This window comes from Callithrix jacchus, chromosome 13 (genome assembly GCF_049354715.1).
Source record: "Callithrix jacchus isolate 240 chromosome 13, calJac240_pri, whole genome shotgun sequence".
Classification (NCBI taxonomy): domain Eukaryota; kingdom Metazoa; phylum Chordata; class Mammalia; order Primates; family Cebidae; genus Callithrix; species Callithrix jacchus.
In genome coordinates, this window is record NC_133514.1 from 79,677,793 (window position 1) to 79,698,616 (window position 20,824).

Here is a 20,824-nt window from a genome sequence, read left to right on the forward strand (position 1 = left end):
AGCAGTGGCTCCTATCCCTGGTTGTATAGGAGACTCACCTGTGGAGTCCTGGCAAACATCAATGCCCGATCCACGCACACGCCTGTGTCAATCAAGTGCTGGAAGTGAGATCCAAGAGGTGGGGAGAGGCAATCATTTGAGGCTCTGACCTGATGATTCTCCTCTGTGGCCCGGCCTGGAAATTCTGAGCCTGTCAGTCAGTTCATGGGATGCCAGCCATCAGGTATTCGCAGGACAAAGTTTCTGTGGCCTTTGCAGGGGCCTAGCAGCCAGTCCCCTCAGGTATGTGTTTCTAGACACAGAGTCATCGTGGTTAGTGACATTTAGTAAGTTAGGAAGTTTAGTAAATTTAGGGTTTTTAGAGTTAAAATTCTAAAGGTGTTGAAATCCTAAAGAGAGAGAATTACAGCATTAATAGCACGTTCTCTTACTGTTTTACATAACACCCAAAAACCTATTTCTGATTGTTACAGAGGACTGATTTATGAAGGGTTGTATATTAATAAGGCAGGTTTGTGGAATCATGTCTGAAACCTCAGACTGTAGATAGAAACACCTAGTCAAAGCGTGTGCTCCCCAGTGCCAGACACTTCATATTACACAGCTTCAGGGGCTTTTGAATAATGTTACCTTGGAGCTGGGAGCTTTGGAGGTCTTCAGGTTAAACCCTTGTGTCTCTTAGATGATACCATTGAAGTCCAGAGAGGTTAATTAGCGTAACAGCATCAACAAGAATGGCCAACCATCAGCCACATGCTGTGCTAATACATCAGCCTATTTCATCCTAACCATAAAGGATCCGCGTTGGACTTGTCTTCCACTTTATGACTGCGTAGTCTCCATAGGCTGGATGATTTGCACTTTTTTGAAGTAGGAAACAGTGGAGATAACATGCCAACCAGCTTCTCCATGGGTCTAAGTTCTGTGAGTTTTCTTGATGAGGTACTGTCCTGGAAGCAAAACTCAGGGGAGCTATTCTGGTACCTTTTCTTTTCTCATGCCCTGGAAACTCATGTGTCTTCTTTCAGCCTGGTGTGCCCCATCCTTTAAGGTATGTTTCTCCTCAGCTTCTCTGTGAATCTTCCTGTGATTACTCAGGCTCATACCAGCCTCACCCTTCTCTGAATCTGGGTGTTTATGAGCTCCAGTTCGCTCTGCTTGGGTTTAATTACTCATCTTACGCCTGGTGTTCATTGCCTCTGTCACCTGGTAAACCGGGATGTCAGTCAGGGACAGATGCCTGTCAGTCCGGGACAGATGCCCTAAGTGTATGCATCCTGTGTGGGCCTTCACTAGGCCAGGAGGAGCTACTTTTCTTGGGGTCACTCGTCAAGGCTTTGTCACTGACTTTGTGTCCCCCCAGGTCCCAGTGGGAAGAGCCAGAGTACATTTGAGCACATGAGAGTGAGTGAGACAGGCCAGCCACTGCAGACCCTGCTGCAGAGCCCATTTCTGGTTCATTCCACCTGTGGCTCTGACCTACTTTGGACAGGCTGTGTGCTTCCACTGGTATTTCATTTGATGTAAGTTTTGGAAGATCATTATAAAACAGATCATTAAAATGACTGTTTTTCTTTCCATAGAGAAACTAGGAGTCTGCCAAGAAATTTTAGAGGTTCAAAACTGCTAATCTATTACACTTTTCTTCACTCCTTTGGTGTCTCCTTATCTATAAAATGGGGGAATGTAGAACGGGAAAGACTGGGAAATGGTGGGAAGCATAGGTGTGACTGAGGCTGCTATAGCCCAGCAGTCGTGAAGTACCTGTTTCTGTACAAGTGGCTGATGAGGGCTTCTTTTAAATCTTTAGGATGGGAATCTGGGATATAAACTTTGCAGCTATTGGGAAGGTGAATGAATAGACCAGAAACAAACCTTCTGTGTGCATTAGATGGGAGATGAATGCAGAGAGCTTGGTTATGTGATGTCCTGGTGGGAAGGAAGGAAGGTCTATCAGAAAGAAGCACATCAATGTCAGTGATTCTGTTTGGAAGGCCTGGAGAGGAGGGAGAGGGAACTGGCCCTTCGTCCTTTGAAAGTTACTAAGAGTTAAGCTTGCAAGTGTTAGGGGATAATATTAGATCTGATTTCTTTAACAATTTTGTTGGAGGACCTTAGGAAATGGTCATTCTAAGGTAGACAGAGGGTAGTAATCTAAGACTGCTTTAGAAAAATTTGCATTGCAAATTCTGTTAATGTCAGCAAGGGACTCAAAACTTTGACACCTTGTTGGAGCTCTTTGCCCTGATTAAATTCTTGTCTACAGCCTAGAATTGGCAGCTTACTCTCCTTAATTTTCATGCTATAATCAGTGTTGAAAGAGTATTTCTTTGACAGTTACCCTTGGGGAAAACTGGACCAGAGTTTGTTATTTAGGCCAGACAATTAAGAGGAAAAGAATAATAACTAGACTCCAAGGTCTTCATTTAGTTCCAAGAATGTCAACAATATCAACCTCTTTTTAACATTTACTGTGGGCTTTAGTGAATAATGGAAATTAGGGGTAGACAAATCCAGTTCAGAGTTAGGAAGAGTGAATTTTAATGATCTGATTAAAATTCATTGAAATCCCTTCTTTAAGATGAATTGGCCCTTCCCAGAAGATAAGGTGTGAGTAGTATTAACAGCTGTGTTTTATTTTTCTCTCTGGAGATCACTTTGATTTAAAGCCTCACTGCACATTTTCAGAGCTCCTCTGTTCTAACTGGAGAAAGCAGTGACTATCTCGGTGCTTAGTGATGGGCTGGAGAAAGCAGTGACTATCTTGGTGCTTAGTGCTCGGCTCTTGGAAGAACTGATTGTACCCTACCATATCCCCATCTTCATTCCCAATGTGCAAATCACAGATCATTCCTCCCGAAACAAAATGAAACCCTTGTTATCACTGATATTTGCTTATAGCAGAAAGTTGCCCTTGTGGTAAGTTTAATATTTCTTACCATTCGTTCATTTTTTTTCTGTACTTTTGGTAGAAATAAATAGGAATTATTTCCAGCCACATTCTTAAATGGCAAAATATCTCATAGAATGGCAACAGAAAAGTATTTTCTTTAAACTGCTTTGGTAAAAGAAAATCAAGTCAAGAGTGGGAAGACTGGGAGGACAGACACACCAAAATGCTCACACATCAATGAGAGGAATCTTGTGTTGCATGGTGGTACTCTGTGGCCTCAACTATGCAAGTGGACACTTTGTTTTCAAAACCAAAGCCTTGTCTAATACATAAAAAGGGCTGGTTTGTCGTAAAAGTTGTGAAATATCTTTAGTTATAATAATGCTTTTAAAAAAACTGCATTAAAAATACTTAGACCTAAACTAGATAACTCCTTTAAATAGGATTATAGCTCTTGAATCTCGGTGTCCGTTTACAAAACACATGCAACCTTAATTTCACTGTCACGTAGAAAAAGGAAGAATGGATGAAGGATTCATATAAAGATTATACAGGGCAGCAATATTTAAGAGCTCTTTATGCAAAAAGTTAGGTGATTTTGCCAGGAAGAGAAAATCTTTCAACTTCATCAATGGCATTTTCGGTATCTTTGGCAAAGGACGGGACATGAACAAGCAAATAGCTGATTTGGTATCAGATCCTTGTATATCTCCAATGCGTTTAAAAAAAAAATTTAAATCAAGTGTAGTTCTGTTTGTAGCACGAATATATGTAAAGACTTATCTTAAATGTAAATGATGATTAACTCACTGAAAATTGATAAGCTTTGAGTCAGAGCCTTGAGATGGTAGCAAACGGCTCAGCGACAAAGGAGCCTAGATAGTTTGAGCAAGAAGCTGAAGGGCCAGAGGGTTGGCTGAGGGTGTAAGGGGACCCTGGGCCTTGTCATGAGCAAGAGGGAACCAGAAAGTGTTCCAGCTTCAGCTGACATATTTGATGCCTTGGAAAAGTCAGTGGTAAGAACATCTATTACAGATTTGAAAAGGAGTGGGTGTCAAAGGTGGGAGACCAGCCAGGACCCGCAGTTGCTATAGTCCAGAAGAGGTCATGAAATTTGAACCTGAGGCAGTGGTGGAGAGGAAGAGAAGGCCTGTCTCAGAGGAATAATGAAGGGAATTGGGTGACTCGCTGAAAGTGGAGGATGAGGAAAGGGAAGGAGTCTGGAAGAGCAGATTCCAGACTTTTTTGGTTGGAAAAATATGTATATATATATATATTTATATGAAATGAAAGTAAGAATAATATTTCCCTTAATAAGTGCAGTGTACTTCATTTTCTGTTCTATTTATTGAAAACTATGCGTTACTGGTCTGAACTTATTAGGTTGATTTCACAACTTTCTAGTGGTATTTGAAAATGCAGGTATCCAGTGAACTCCTGTGTCTAGCCCTGGTGACTGGGTGATGTGTCCTGTTAACAGGGCCTCTTACAACTTACTGAGGTAGGCGGGTGGGGCGTGTCTAGCGCTGATGGGGAAGTGCAGTCAGAACCCTTCAATCCTCCTTCCAGCAAAACATCTGGGAGTTAGCTGTTGTCTGTAAGGCTTCCTTTTAATGGTTCCTTGTAGTAAAAGGTTACCTGCTTTAAAAGGGAAGGAAGGAAGGAAGAAGAAAAGGAAGGAAAGAAGGGAAGAAGAAGAGAAAGGATTGAAAACCATGGACTTAGCATGCGGAAACAGAATTGTGAATGGACCCTGGCCCCAGGAGTTGCTCAATGCAGGCCACCTTCCACGTTGCTGCTAGATTTCTTATTGTAAAAACAGCTAGGAGTTTTGGTTTGGAATAAGATGGAGTAAGTACACAGGACCCTGTCTTTCTGAATTATTTCAACTATAAAACCTATAAAGACAGCTATTCAATTGTCTTTTCCAACAAATTCAAGGATAAAAATACCCAGAGCAACTGTTTGAAGACTCTGAAGAGTGAATGATAGCAGGCAGTCAAAACCCTTCAGTCCTGCTTCCAGCAAAGCATCTGGGGAAGAAGACTAAAACTTGAAATATTGAACTGACAGTGCTTTTAACATTTTTCTTCTAGTATTCTCTGGTCTGGACTCAAATTAGCACAAAACCCAGAAGTGGACTTGGGTGTGGACAGAGAGAATTCAAGATGAATCTTTCTATTTCTGGCTTGAGTAGGAGGAAAAGGGACTCAGTGCAGAAGTCCCACATGTTTCTCACTCTGTTGTCTTGCCTCCTTTCCACTGGGTAAACCCCATGGTGAGAACATCAGGGGCCTAAAGGCACCTAAAACTCTGAAGAGTGGGGTGGAAATTCACTCACAGAAGTCTGTTTTCTCCTTCTCTGTTCTGCTTGGCCCAGATGGGGCTACAGTCATAGCAATTAAGTGGCTGAACAGGTTAAATAATGCTGCAGGTCTCTGGCTGAAGGGCTAAGAAGGGGGAGCCTCAGATGGGCATGGGGTTCACACCTGTAATCCCAGCACTTTGGGAGGCTGAGGCAGATGGATAACTTGAGGTCAGGAGTTTGAGACGAGCCTGGCCAACCAGACAAAATCCCATCTTTACTAAAAATACAAAAAAATTTAGCCGGGTGTGGTGGCGCACATCTGTAATTCCAGCTACTCGGGAGGTTGAGGGGCCAGAATCACTTGAACCCAGAGGCAGAGTTTGCAGTGAGCCGAGGTGGGATGACTGTACTCCAGCCTGGGCAACAGAGCAAGACTCTGTCTCACACACACACACGCACAAAAAGTGGTGGAAGGAACCTCAAGGAACTTAAACATATCAGGAATATAATGGAGCAGGAGAAGGAATGTGACCCACAAAGTTTTATGTGAACCCCTGGGCTCCACACAGACTGTATGCAAGAATCTAACCCTAAACAGCATAGCAATGACTTTGAGAACTGAACAACATAGATACTGCCCAGGCCCCAGGCTGTCCACCTGTTGGTACACATACAGGACTGAACCAAATGAGCCAGCAAGGGCTCTGAAAACTGAACTGATATTGGAAATACAGAAGACAGGTCAGAACTTGTGGCTCAACCTGACCCAGGTTAATTGGCTGCTTAAATAAAAATATCAACATTTTCTGTAATATTTAAACAAAACCCAGAGTTTCATAACATTATTTTTAAAATATCCAGGAGATAAGCCAAAATTACTTGGCATACAATAAACTAGGAAGATATCAACTTGCATGGGAAAAGATAGATCACCACCCCAGGGCCAAGTTGATACAGATATTGGATTTGTCAGTTTTAATGCAGCTATTATGAAAATGCTTTAGGAAGTAAGAGTGAACATTATTGAAATGAATAGAAAAATGGAAAGTCTCAGCAAGAAATAGAAAATATAAAGAAGAACCCAATGGAAAATTTAGAAATGAAAGATACAATAACCAAAGTAAAAAGCTTACCAGGTGGGCTCAGAAAGACCTTAATTAAAACACATTAGTACTTACATTAACTATGACTGGTCTAATCACAGTAATTAAAATACTGAAATTAATAAATAAATGAAACAAGACCTAACTAAATGCTGCTTACAAAGAAACCCACTTTAATTATAATTCTATAGGTGGTTAAAAAGCAAAAGAATGCAGACAAAGAAAACATGCAAACACTACTCCAAAGAAGGTGAAGTGGCTATATTAGTTATTAGAAGAAGAGAGGTAGGCTTCAGAGCAAAGAAGATAATTGGAGGTAAAGCAGACATTATAATGACAAAAGTATCAGGTTACCCAGAAAACTAGAGCTTCAAAATATATGAAGCAAAAACAGGACTAAAATAAGAAGTAGAAAAAATTCTGTTATAGCTGGAGACTTCAATACTTCTCTTTCGGTAATCAATGGAATTGACAGACCGAAAATCAGCAAGGCTATGAAGGAAATGAATGGCACCATCAACTATTTCTAATTTGTTGATGTTTTCCAATCTTTAGAAAACTCTACCCAACTACAGAGAATACATATTACTTTCAAATATGCATAAAACATTCACCAATAAAGATCATATCGTGGGTCATAAAACAAACCACAACCAATTTAAAAGAAATGAAATAATGTAATTTCTGACTATAATACAATTAAACTGTAAATCGGTAACAGAAGGATAACATAAATATATTCAAACTCTTGGAAATTAGCACACTTCTAAATAATCCATGTGTTGAGAATTCCTCTTCAACACATGGATTATTTAGAAGTGTGTTAATTCTAACACATGGAAATTAGAAAGCATTTTATAGTAAATGAAAATAAAAATACGGCATATCAAATTCATGGGATGTGGTTGAAGCAATACATGGGGGACATTTCTAGCAATCCCTGCATATATTAGAAAAGAGAGAAATAATAATATAAGCACCTACTGTAAGAAACTAGAGTAAGAAAAGTAAAGTAAAAAATAAATGGAAGAAAATAATGAAAGTAGAAACTGATGAAGTTGAAAGCAGAGAAACAATAGACAAAGATCAATGAAACAAAAAGCTAGTTCTTTGAAAAGAAAAAGTTGACCAACAAGAATGACAAATGAAAAGAGAGAGAAGACATGCATTGCTAACATTAGGAATGAAAGGGGATAAGACTTCACTTAAATGAATTAGAATACTGTGAACAGCCCTCAGCACATAAAATGGATATGTTAGATGAAATGGATCAATTCCTTAAATGGATCATTTCCTTAAAAACCATAAACTACCAAAACCCACCCAAGATGGAATGATAACCTGACCAGCCCCATTACTGTAACTATTCAAGAAATGTAATTTGCAGTTAATCTTCTGAACAAAATATCTCCAAGCCCAAATGGTTTCCTGGTGAATTCCACCAAACATTTAAAGACCAAACTGATTTTGCAAAATCTCTTCCAGAAAACAGAAGAGGAGTGATCACTTCCCAATCCATTTTATGAGGTTGTTATTACCATGGGATAACACCTAGACACAAAATACACAGAACAGTATTCGTTGTGAACTAAGATGCAAAAAGTCCTCAGCAAATATTAGCAAATCAAATCCAGCAATATATAAAAAGAATAATATACTATGGTCAAAAAGGATGCATGGCTCATTCAGTATTTGAAATTCAGTTAATGTAACCTGCATTAACAGTCTGAAGAAGAAAAAACACAGTCGTATCAGTTGATGTAGAAGAAGCATTTGACAAAATTCATCCATTCATGGTTTTAAAAAAGCTGTTAGCAGACTAGAAACTGGAGAAACTTCCTCATCTTGATAAAAGGCAATTTACAAAAACTACACTTGATCTTAGCCAAAAGACCGAGAAGCGATAACAATTTACGAAAACTATGTCTAACATTATAATTAATGGTAAATGATCATTAATGCTTTCTCTCCAATATTAGAAACAAGGCAAGGGTGTTCGCTCTCACCTCTCCCACTGAATATTATACTGAAAGTCTTCACCAGTGCTATAGGGATGGGAAAGGGGGATATAGATTGAGAAGGAAAAAATAAAATTGTTCTTGTTCACAGACAGCATTATTGTCTTTGTACAAAATTCCAGGAAATCTACAAAAACAAAACAAAAAGTCAAAGACTCTTAGAATTGATAAGTTTAACCAAGTTATAGGATATAAGGCCAATATACAAAAATCAATTTTGTTTCTATATACTAATAATAAACAATTGGGAATGGAAAGTTTTTAAAACACCATTTGTAGTAACTCCAAAGACTGTGAACTACTTATAAATCTGGCAAAAATATACATCCCCAAACAAACATATATTGCATCTATAGTTGAAAACTATAGACGCAGATAAAAGTAATCTGCAAAGGTGTATAATAAATGAATAGGAGGGGACTCAAGATGGCGCTGTGAGAACAACCCAGGATTGGAGCCCGCGTTGAATCCGCAAACGGTGAGTCAGTGCTGCATTTCCAGACTGATCTTTGTTGCCCACAGAACGGGGAAACTCCCAAGTATAAAAAGACACGGGACGCCAGGCAGTAGGTCTGCCTGGCGAAGCCGGCAGCCGGGGCGGCGGCGGCCGGCCCTACCCAGCAATCCCCACAGGGCGCGCTTGTCCGGGTGCCTTGTTGAACCGGCAACCTGAGACTTGAGAGGGCTGGACTTGAGACTGAACGAGACTTGCACAGTAGCCCAGCCCAGGGGATTGCAGGGACAGATCGTTTGGGATACCCAGTGGGAAGAACAAAACCGGGATTTCAAACTATCCCGGGCAGACGGTCCGAGACACTCTGTGGGGGAGGGGCGTCCACCACTACGGAGGCAACCTGCCCCAACTGATATACACGCCCACTGCTGAGGCAGCCAGCCGTTGTCGAGGCAACCCGCCCCAACTGAGATACACGCCCACTGCTGACGCAGCCAGCCGTTGCCGAGGCAACCCGTCCCTACTGAGATACACGCCCACTGCTGACGCAGCCTGCCGTTGCTGAGGCAACACGCTACAACGAAGAGACTCCGCCGCAGGGCGTGGCGGAGACCACAGCAGAGCCGGCAGGAACAGCGCGAATCACACAACAGCAGGGCGGAGCCTCGGCAGCCAAACAGTGGCTAGTCTGCCTTCGAGCTGGGCAGGACACCTGATCGGACATCCAAAAATAAAGCCCAAACCCCTCAACACAGAGCATTTGAGAAAAAAAAAAAGGGTTGTTTAATGAGCTGTGTTGCAGCAGAATCAAACATAGCAGCCTAACAGCCCTGAATGAACAACAGAGTGCACAGCTCAGCAATTAAACCCCTATAAAGTACAAACTGTCTCCTCAAGCAGCTCCCTGACCCCTCTATATCCAAAAGACTGTCATTAGGCAGGCATCATCCTGGGACAAAGAGAGCAGAAAAAGAAACTGGTAGCATCCCTCGCTGTGCCACGGCTACTAGAGGTGCACCCCAGACAAGCAGGGTCTGGAGCGGACCTCAACAGTTGTACAGCGAAGGGGCTAGACTGGTAGAAGGAAAACCAAGCAACAGAAATACTTCATCATCAACATTCTGGGTGTCCACTCAGAGACCCAAACGAAAAGTCAGCAACTACGCAGACGACCAGCAGACAAATCCACAAAGATGGGAAGAAACCAGCGCAAAAAGGAGGAAAACACCTGAAACCAGAACACATCGCCTCCTAGAAAGGACCAAAACTCCTCACCAGCAAGGGAACAAAGCTGGACGGAGAATGACTGTGACGAAATGATGGAATTAGACTTCAGAAGATGGATAATGAGAAACTTTTGTGAGCTAAAAGATCATGTATTAAATCAATGCAAAGAAACTAAGAACCTTGAAAAAAGATTTGAAAAAAGATTCGAGGAAATGATAACAAGAATGGATACCTTAGAGAGGAATATGAATGAATTAAAGGAGCTGAAAAACACAATACGAGAACTTCGCGAAGCAAACGCAAGTTTCAATAGCCGAATTGACCAAGCAGAAGAAAGAATATCTGAAGTCGAAGACCAACTCAATGAAATAAAACGAGAAACCAAGATCAGAGAAAAAAGCGCAAAAAGGAATGAACAAAGTCTCCAAGAAATGTGGGACTATGTGAAAAGACCTAACCTACGTTTGATAGGTGTACCACAAGGGGACAAAGAGAATGAATCCCAGCTGGAAAATACTCTTCAGGACATCATCCAGGAAAATTTCCCCCACCTAGCAAGACAAGCCAACACTCAATTGCAGGAAATACAGAGAACACCACAAAGATATTCCGCAAGAAGAGCAACCCCAAGGCACATAATCGTCAGATTCAACAGGGTTGAAATAAAGGAGAGAATACTAAGGGCAGCCAGAGAGAAAGGTCAGGTCACCCACAAGGGGAAGCCCATCAGACTCACAGCAGATCTCTCGGCAGAAACACTACAAGCCAGAAGAGAGTGGGGGCCAATATTCAACATTCTTAAAGAAAAGAACTTTCAACCCAGAATTTCATATCCAGCCAAACTGAGCTTCAGAAGTGAAGGAAGAATAAAATCCTTTGCGAACAAGCAAGTACTCAGAGATTTTGTCACCACCAGGCCTGCTTTACAAGAGCTCCTAAAAGAGGCACTACACATAGAAAGGATCAGTCAGTACCAGCCATTCCAAAATCACACTGAATGCTAAAGAGCTTCAACATAATGAAGAATTTACAACAACTAACAGGCAAAACAGCCACTTAGAATCAAAATGGCAGTATCAAATTCACACATAACAATATTAACCCTAAATGTAAATGGACTAAATGCACCAATCAAAAGACACAGACTGGCAAATTGGATAAAAATCCAAAACCCATCAGTGTGCTGTATCCAGGAAACCCATCTCACATGCAAGGATACACAAAGGCTCAAAATAAAGGGATGGAGGAAGATTTACCAAGCTAATGGAAAGCAAAAAAAAGCAGGAGTTGCAATTCTCATCTCTGATAAAATAGACTTTAAAGCAACAAAGATCAAAAGAGACAAAGAAGGCCATTACATAATGGTAAAAGGATCGATACAACAAGAAGAGCTAACGATCCTAAACATATATGGACCCAACACAGGAGCACCCAGATACATAAGGCAAGTTCTTAATGACTTACAAAAGGACTTAGACTCCCACACAATAATAGTGGGAGACTTTAACACTCCACTGTCAATACTAGACAGATCAACCAGACAGAAAATCAACAAGGATACCCAGGGCTTGAACTCAGACCTGGAGCAAGGAAACCTGGTGGACATTTACAGAACTCTCCACCCCAAATCCACAGAATACACATTCTTCTCAGCACCACATCACACCTACTCTAAAATTGACCACATCATTGGAAGTAAAGCACTGCTCAACAAATGCAAAACAACTGAAATCATAACAAACAGCCTCTCAGACCATAGTGCAATCAAGTTAGAACTCAGAATTCAGAAACCGACCCAGAACCGCACAGCTTCATGGAAACTGAACAACTGGCTCTTGAATGTTGACTGGGTAAACAACGAAATGAAGGCAGAAATAAAGAAGTTCTTCGAAACCAATGAGAACGAAGACACAACGTGCCAGAACCTCTGGGACACATTTAAAGCAGTCTCTAGAGGAAAGTATATAGCAATAAGTGCCCATATGAGGAGAATGGAGAGATCCAAAATTGACACCCTATCGTCAAAATTGAAAGAGCTAGAGGAGCAAGATCAAAAAAACTCAAAACCCAGCAGAAGACAAGAAATTACTAAGATCAGAGCTGAGCTGAAGGAGATTGAGACACGAAAAACCCTTCAAAAAATCAATAAATCCAAGAGCTGGTTTTTTGAAAAGATCAACAAAATAGACAGACCACTAGCCAGACAGATTAAAAAGAAAAGAGAGAACAACCAAATAGATGCAATAAAAAATGATAAAGGGGAAATCACCACAGATTCCACAGAAATTCAAACCATCATCAGAGAATATTACAAACAACTCTATGCACATAAACTAGTAAACCTGGAAGAAATGGATAAATTCCTGGACTCCTGTGTCCTCCCAAGCCTAAACCAGGAGGAAGCTGAAACTATGAATAGACCAATAACAAGGTCTGAAGTTGAGGCAGCAATTAAGAGCCTACCTCACAAAAAAAGCCCAGGTCCAGATGGGTTCACAGCCGAATTCTACCAGACACAAAGGAGGAGCTGGTACCATCCCTTCTAAAACTATTTCAAACAATCCAAAAAGAGGGAATCCTTCCCAAATCATTTTATGAGACCAACATCATCCTGATACCAAAACCCGGCAGAGACCCAACGAGAAAAGAAAACTTCAGGCCAATATCCATGATGAACATAGATGCAAAAATCTTCAATAAAATATTGGCAAGCCGATTGCAACAGCAAATCAAAAAACTTATTCATCATGATCAAGTAGGATTCATCCCGGGGATGCAAGGCTGGTTCAACATACGCAAGTCTATCAACGTAATTCACCACATAAACAGAACCAAAAACAAAAACCACATGATTATCTCAATTGACGCAGAGAAGGCATTTGACAAAATTCAACAGCCCTTTATGCTAAAAACCCTCAATAAACTCGGTATCGATGGAACGTATCTCAAAGTAATAAAAGCTATTTATGACAAACCAACAGCCAATATCATACTGAATGGGCAAAAACTGGAAGCATTCCCTTTGAAATCTGGTACTAGACAAGGATGCCCTCTATCACCACTCCTATTCAATATAGTACTGGAAGTTCTAGCCAGAGCAATCAGGCAAGAAAAAGAAATAAAGGGTATTCAAATAGGAAAGGTGGAAGCCAAATTGTCTCTATTTGCAGACGACATGATAGTATACCTAGAAGACCCCATCGCCTCAGCCCATAAACTCCTGAAACTGATAAACAACTTCAGCAAAGTCTCAGGATATAAAATCAAGTGCAAAAATCACAAGCATTCGTCTACACCAATAACAGACTTAAAGAAAGCCAAATCAAGAGCGAACTGCGATTCGCAATTGCTACAAAAAGAATAAAATACCTTGGAATACAACTCACAAGGAACGTAAGGGACCTCTTCAAGGAGAACTACAAACCACTGCTCAATGAAATCAGAGAGGACACAAACAGATGGAGAAACATTCCATGTTCATGGTTAGGAAGAATTAATATCGTGAAAATGGCTATACTGCCCAAAGTAATTTACAGAATCAACGCTATCCCCATCAAGCTACCATTGACTTTCTTCACAGAACTGGAAAAAACCACCATGAACTTCATATGGAACCAAAAGAGAGCCCGCATAGCCAAGTCAATTCTAAGCAAAAAGAACACAGCGGGGGGCATCACACTACCGGATTTCAAACTATACTACAAGACTACAGTAATCAAAACAGCATGGTACTGGTACCAAAACAGAGATATAGACCAATGGAACAAAACAGAGGCACCGGAGGCAACACAACATACATACAACTATACAATCTTTGATAAACCTGACAAAAACAAGCAATGGGGCAAGGATTCCATGTTTAACAAATGGTGTTGGGAAAACTGGCTAGCCATGTGCAGAAAGCAGAAACTGGACCCCTTCCTGACACCTTACACTAAAATTAACTCCAGATGGATTAAAGACTTAAACATAAGACCTGGCACCATAAAAACCCTAGAAGGAAATCTAGGCAAAACTATCCAGGACATAGGAGTAGGCAAGGACTTCATGAACAAAACACCAAGAGCATTGGCAACAATGTAGAACAAATGTTCTACTATAAGGACACATGTACACGAATGTTCATTGCAGCACTGTTTACAATAGCAAAGACCTGGAATCAACCCAAATGCCCATTGATAATAGTCTGGATTGGAAAAATGTGGCACATATACACCATGGAATATTATGCAGCAATCAGAAATGATGAGTTTGTGTCATTTGTAGGGACATGGATGAATCTGGAGAACATCATCCTCAGCAAACTGACACAAGAACAGAAAATGAAACACCGCATATTCTCACTCATAGGTGGGTGATGAAAAATGAGAACACATGGACACAGAAAGGGGAGTACTAAACACTGGGGTCTATTGGGGGGAAAAGGGGAGGGCCAGTGGGAGGGGGAGTTGGGGAGGGATAGCCTGGGGAGAAATGCCAAATGTGGGTGAAGGGGAGAAGAAAAGCAAAGCACACTGCCATGTGTGTACCTACGCAACTGTCTTGCATGCTCTGCTCATGTACCCCAAAACCTATAATCCAATAAAAAAAAATAAATAAATGAATAGACATAATAGGTTTATAGATTAGAAGATTCAGCACAGTAAAGATGTCAGTTCTCCTAGAATTTATAGATTAACATTATTTCCAGAAAGATTTTTCTGTTGATTTAGACAAGCTGCTTCCGGAATTTCTATTAAAAGGCAAAAGAACAAGAATGGCTGAAACAATTTTGAAGAAGAATGAATAGGAGGAATCACACTGGCTGATTTTAACATTTACTGTAAAGCTATGGTGATGCAGACTGTGTGGTATTGGCAAAGGGATAGACCAATGGAACAGAAACAGACCCATATAGACACAACCAGTTGATTTTTGGCAAATTTGCCAAAGCAATGAAATAGAGGACAGTCTCTTTAAAAAAAATGGCGTTATAGCAGTTGGACATATGAAAAAAAAAGAACCTGAATCTAAGCCTCTTTGTATAAGAATTATCTCAAATTGGATCAAACAGCTAAATATAAAGAGAAAAACTAGACATTTTTAGAAGAACACATAAGAGAAAATCTTTGGGACTTCTAGTTAGGCAAGGAGTTCTTCCACCACATCTCATGACCCACAGCTGGGTAAGGTTAGCCTGGAGGGCTTGCTCTCTGTTTTTTTGTCTTTTGAGATTTGTTCAGCATGTGCTTCTGTTCAGTGGAGGCACGGTTCTAACTCGTTCCTCACCATGCCCCTGAAAAATAAAGACTATGGTATTGCTGTGTCATTTTTGACATGAAGAAACTGAAGCACAGAAAGGTGAATAAATAATACCTTGAGCGTAGTTAAGTTCCTTGAGTGGCAAAACAGGAAATGCTCTCTTCCTAGACCTGTGTGGTGACATCTACCACTATGTTCTGATAGACAGTCTAATCCTTCTTGAAAACACAAATCATGAATTTTCATGGTTCCTGTGACCCAGACGTGTTTTCAGGGCATCTGTTTTCTTCTGTGTGGATTTTATTTTCAGGTCTATGTTTAAGGTTGCTGGGTTTTTGCTGCTCCTAGTGCAATATTAACCCACATGAATCTATTTAGCGCCATCTTGTGTCTGGAGTGGTTTACAGGCGGGATTGCTTTAGTATTAGGGGGTAGGGTACAAAAAAGATGTAGTGGGGAAGATTTGATTACCAAAATATGAAAAATCAGTGTGATCCGTGTTTGATTATCAAAATATGAAAAATCAATGTGATCGGTGTTTGATTACCAAAGTATGAAAAATTAGTGTGATTGGGCACTTGAATTCCATTAGACATGAACTTTCTAGTGATGCACCTTTTCCAATGTGATCCGTTAGTAGAATGTTGTGGGGAACAGATCAAGTCAGCTTTTAAATCTGAGTTTGCCTTCTCCCATTGTAATAGTGTCCTGGCTTCCTGGGCACAGGGCAGTACCAGAGGCCCTGAGCTCTTGGGGCGGAGGCTTTCAGTCCTGGCTTCTCAGCCTCAAGGAGAGAGTCTTCCCTATGGATATACCTTCCAGAAGGCTGAAGAGTCTACCTCCTCTCTCCCTGTGTGGTTAGGCTTATTTAGAGGAAGGTGCTAAAATGTCCCTCAGGATTAGTTTCTTCAACAGTGGGACTCAGAATGGAGCTCTTCCATGAAGTTGGGGGCTGTATCTTCCTGCAGAAGGGTGGTGGGGAGCTAAGAAGGGGTGCCCTAGTAAAAAATTATAAAAACAAAAGCATGTAACACCTTACATTGTTCGGTCTTATTTTTGTTCTTTTTTTTAAAACATATTTTACTTTTTTATGTATTTACGTATTACATATTCTAGTATCGATGCTCATATTAGAAAGCTGGGAAAAATAGGAAAAATACATCCAAAGAACATATACTCAATTATAATGGTTAATGTTTTATGCATTTCCTTTTCTTCTTGGTATGAAGATTTGAGTGTTAAGACTGGGCACAGTGGCTTATGCCTATAATCTCAGCATTCTGGGATTCTAAGGCTGGTGGATCACTTGAGCCCAGGAGTTCGAAACCAGCCTGGGTAACATAAGGAAATCTTGTCTCTCAAAGAAAAAAACAAAAACAAAAATAAAAACATTATCTGGGTGTGGTGGCATGTGTCTGTGGTCCCAGCTACTCAGGAGCCTGAGGTGGAAGGATCATTTGAGTGTGGGAGGTTAGGGCTGCAGTGAGCCACCGCTGCTCCAGCCTGGGTGACAGCGAGACCTTACCTCAACTAAAAGAAAATTTGAGTGTTTTATTTAATTATGTGATATTTATACTTGCGTTTTACTTACTTTGTGGAAAACATTTTACGGGTTAGGACATAGCTTTGGTAAATGACTATGTACGCTGAGTTCTAGAACCATGAAAGGTATTTGTGTTTTCGTTGTTATTTTGCTATTTTAAATAATGCTTCAGTGAACAACTTTGCTTCCTTTTTTATTTATTTTTTCAAATATATATTTTATTGCATTTTAGGTTTTGGGGTACATGTGAAGAACATGCAAGATTGTTGCATAGGTACATACATGGCAATGTGGTTTGCTGCCTTCCTCCCCATCACCTATATCTAACATTTCTCCCTATGTTATCCCTCCCCAACTCCCCGCACCCCACTGTCCCTCCCCTAGTTCCCCCGACAGACCCCAGTGTGCGATGCTCCCCTCCCTGTGTCCATGTGTTCTCATTGTTCAACACCTACCTATGAGTGAGAACATTTTGTTTGTTTAAACTTAGAGCTATTTCCTTAGAATAGGTTTCCCAATTGTGACGACTGGGGAAAGGCTTTAAGAAGACTTTCAGGCTCTTAGTATAAACACATAGGTGCTTGCCCACCAAGGCTGGAAGTGGGCTCTGCTACTTTGGCGGTGATGGAAATTTTGGACACAACTCCTCACTTCTCAGTGCCTCAGTTTTTTTCTCTGTCAAGTAGGGGTAAAAATACCCACTGTAGATGGCTCTTCTATCAATAATACCTATAAAGTCCCTCTTGAGAACTTGGCACACAGTGAGTGCTAAATACATGGCAACTTTACAAATAGTTAGAGCCCTAGATAGCCTTATTGCAGGTTTCTACCAGTTTGCCCTACCACCAGCGATGCATGAAGTTATTTAATCTCTCTAGTGTTTGATACATATTCCTTCATTTAAAAAATACCTCTGCCGATTTCAGTGAAAACACAACCTTATTATTGTTTTAATTTGCATTTGTTTTATTATAGTGAGTGCGAACAATTTTGCATGCTATTATAAACACATTTGTTGTCTCTCATATAAAATAGATTTGCCTTTTTTCTATTGGCATTTAATATTTTCTTACTAGTTTGTATTTACTATTTTAAAAAGCAGTAATTCTATTCTTTAACATTTATTGTCATAGATCCGCTTACCTACTATATTTTTACATCAAACTTTTTGTATGCTACATTCAAATTCTACATACAGATTTCTCATTAAGATGAGAAATGTGATTATAATTGTAATCTCTTTTCAGTAAATTCTGTGAATTTTTAAATTGTATCCATAATGTTACTTGCAAATTATTATAATATGTATTTATTTCCAACCATTTCATATCTTATTATTTTTTATATGTTATTAAATTTGCCTGAGATTCTATAGCAGTGTTAAATAATACTTGAGTTTAATGAGCATCATTTAGAAATTATTCCTGATTAGTAGGAATATCTGTAGTGTTTTACCATTAAGTAGAATATAAATCTGTTACTTCTCAAAATACACTGCTTATCGTGTCAAGGGTATGTCCAAATAATTTAAACATTTTTTGAGTTCTTACATATTTAGGAGCATATTTTTTCTCAGAATAATGTAGTTATCCTTTTTTTTTTTGAGATGGAGTCTCGCTCTGTCACCCAGGCTGGAGTGCAGTGGTGCCATCTCGGCTCACTGCGACTTCTGTCTCCTGAGTTCAAGCAATTCTCCTGCCTCAGCCTCCCAAGCAGCTGGGATTACAGACACCAGCCACCACACACGGCTAATTTTTGCATTTTTAGTAGAGATGGGGTTTCGTCATGTTGGTCAGGCAGGTCTCAAACTCCTGACCTCATATGATATGTCCCACCTCGGCCTCCCAAAGTGTTGGGATTATAGGCGTGAGTCCTCATGCCTGGCCACCAATGCAGTTTTCTTACTTGCTCTTCTGTTGGATAGGATGAGTTTTCTAATATTACATATATATTTATATACTTAGAATTTGTGTATACTGTTTTGTGTTTCACTCTTTTTAATCAACATATTTCACGTAGAATGTTTCCTACAGTTTACATAGAAACTTTGGATGTGTGTGTGTAATGCATAAAAAAAGAGTGTAAGAAAATACATCAATATTTTAAGAATGGTTATCTTTATGGGAATGTGAAATATTTTCACTTTACTCTTCTGAGTTTTTCTAACTTTCTAAGAGGAGATGTCCTACTATTACCAGCATAAAACATGTTGTTTAAAAAAATGTGAATGTCCTGACAATTAGTTATGGGTGAAATATACTTCCTTTAGGGCATATAACTTCTGTTCATTCGTTACCTGTCATCCAGATTATTTTGATACTAATGGAGCTGAAAAACTAAGTTTGTGTTTACAAAATCAATAGCTAGTGTTTTCTTTTTGGAGAATAATGATAGTATGGGTGACCGTATCATCCTAAACTAAGAATTTAGGATTCGATATTATGATGAACATGTGATATCATGTATTTTCATCATTTTTTACTTGAAAATCTTTAAAGGGAATTACACATAATACTTAACTACACATTGATGACCTGTTGGAATAAAATTGGATTAGCTCAGGATGATCCCACAGAATCTGAGACTTGCTGACCACAGACTGTGACCCTGGACAGGTTGCTTTTGGAAACTTCATTTGTCCTTGTGGCCCCAGTGGGAGGCCACAACCCAGACACCATCTCATGAATATCCTTGTCCTGTCTGGGACTACACACAGTTATAGAAACAAAAAAACATGCATTTATACATCAAGGCACACAGAAACAACAATCACTGGATTGGTGCCTTAATTGCATCTTCCAGGAGCCTAGAATAGCCCTTGTTTCTTCCATAGCGCTTGTTCGACACTTTCTCTCTGAAAGGAGATTTAGCTAATTTCAGAGCTCAGGGGTTCTCCTTAGCTTTGATTCTTAAGACACTGTGTACTTAGTATGAAAATCTTCATTGCTATTATGATCACTGAAGATTATATTTTGATATAAATCTATAATGTCTCCTTTTTCTCTTGCTTTCTATAGCTTTGGGCCAGATCATGTTGTATGTGGATGGAATGAATGGAGTCATAAACCACAATGAAACTATTCAGTGGCTGTATACTCTCATTGGGTCAAAGGTAAGGGGAAGTTATGGCTATTTTGTTCAGTTGTCTATCACTTGCCTTTTATTTTTCTTTTAGTCAGTTTTGCAGAAAGAAATTTGTTCAGCTTTTTTTCAAGCTATTACAGTATAAATGAGGACTACTACTCTATAGATTTTAAGATACTCTTAGATTGCAAATGGCTGATGAAATTTTAATGCATTTCTATTTTCTCTTCTCTTAAGCTTTAATCAAGTGCCTTTTGAACCTTCGGTTTTTCATAATTAAATGTTATACCATAGGGCTGGGCGCCATGGCTCATGCCTGTAATCCCAGCACTTTGGGAGTCTGAGGCAGGTGGATCATGAGGTCAGGAGATCAAGACCATCCTGGCTGACACCGTGAAACTCCATCTCTACTAAAAATACAAGAAATTAGCTGGCTGTGGTGGCACACACCTGTAGTCTCAGCAACTCAGGAGGCTGAGGCAAGAGAATTGCTTGAACCCAGGAGGTGGAAGCTGCAGTGAGCCAAGATCATGCCACTGCACTCCAGCCTGGGTGACAGAGCAAGACTTTGTCTCAAAAAAAAAAAAAAGATTATACCATAGATGTAAGATCTGTGTACCACCTGTATTTTGTGTTCATGTGTGTACATATATGTAATACATTGTACATATGTATATGCATATTCCTATATAGATAAAAGAATCTGAGATTACTTTTCAGCTCTAACATCAATTATAAAAGTCATCAATGTTTATTACAGATTTGCCAGGCACCATAATAGGTATTTTATATTTTATTTATTTATTGAGACTGAGTCCTACTCTATTGCCCAGGCTGAAGTACAGTAAAATGATCTTGGCTCACTGCAGCCTCCACCTCCTGGGTTCAAGCAATTCTCATGCCTCAGTCTCCCAAGTAGGTAGGAAAAAAGGCATAACCCACCACCCTGGGCT

At 39.9% G+C, this 20,824-nt stretch overlaps 1 protein-coding gene across 48 annotated transcripts in view; it reads left to right on the forward strand.

The window, feature by feature from the left end:
* Positions 1-20,824, forward strand: part of FHOD3 (formin homology 2 domain containing 3) — a 508,721-nt gene that overhangs the window by 265,820 nt on the left and 222,077 nt on the right. For all 48 annotated transcript variants that reach the window (XM_054243584.2, XM_035269718.3, XM_054243586.2 and 45 more), the window contains exon 6: positions 19,805-19,899. In XM_054243584.2, coding sequence (XP_054099559.2) covers positions 19,805-19,899 — 95 coding nt within the window. The remainder of the gene's footprint in view (positions 1-19,804; positions 19,900-20,824) is intronic.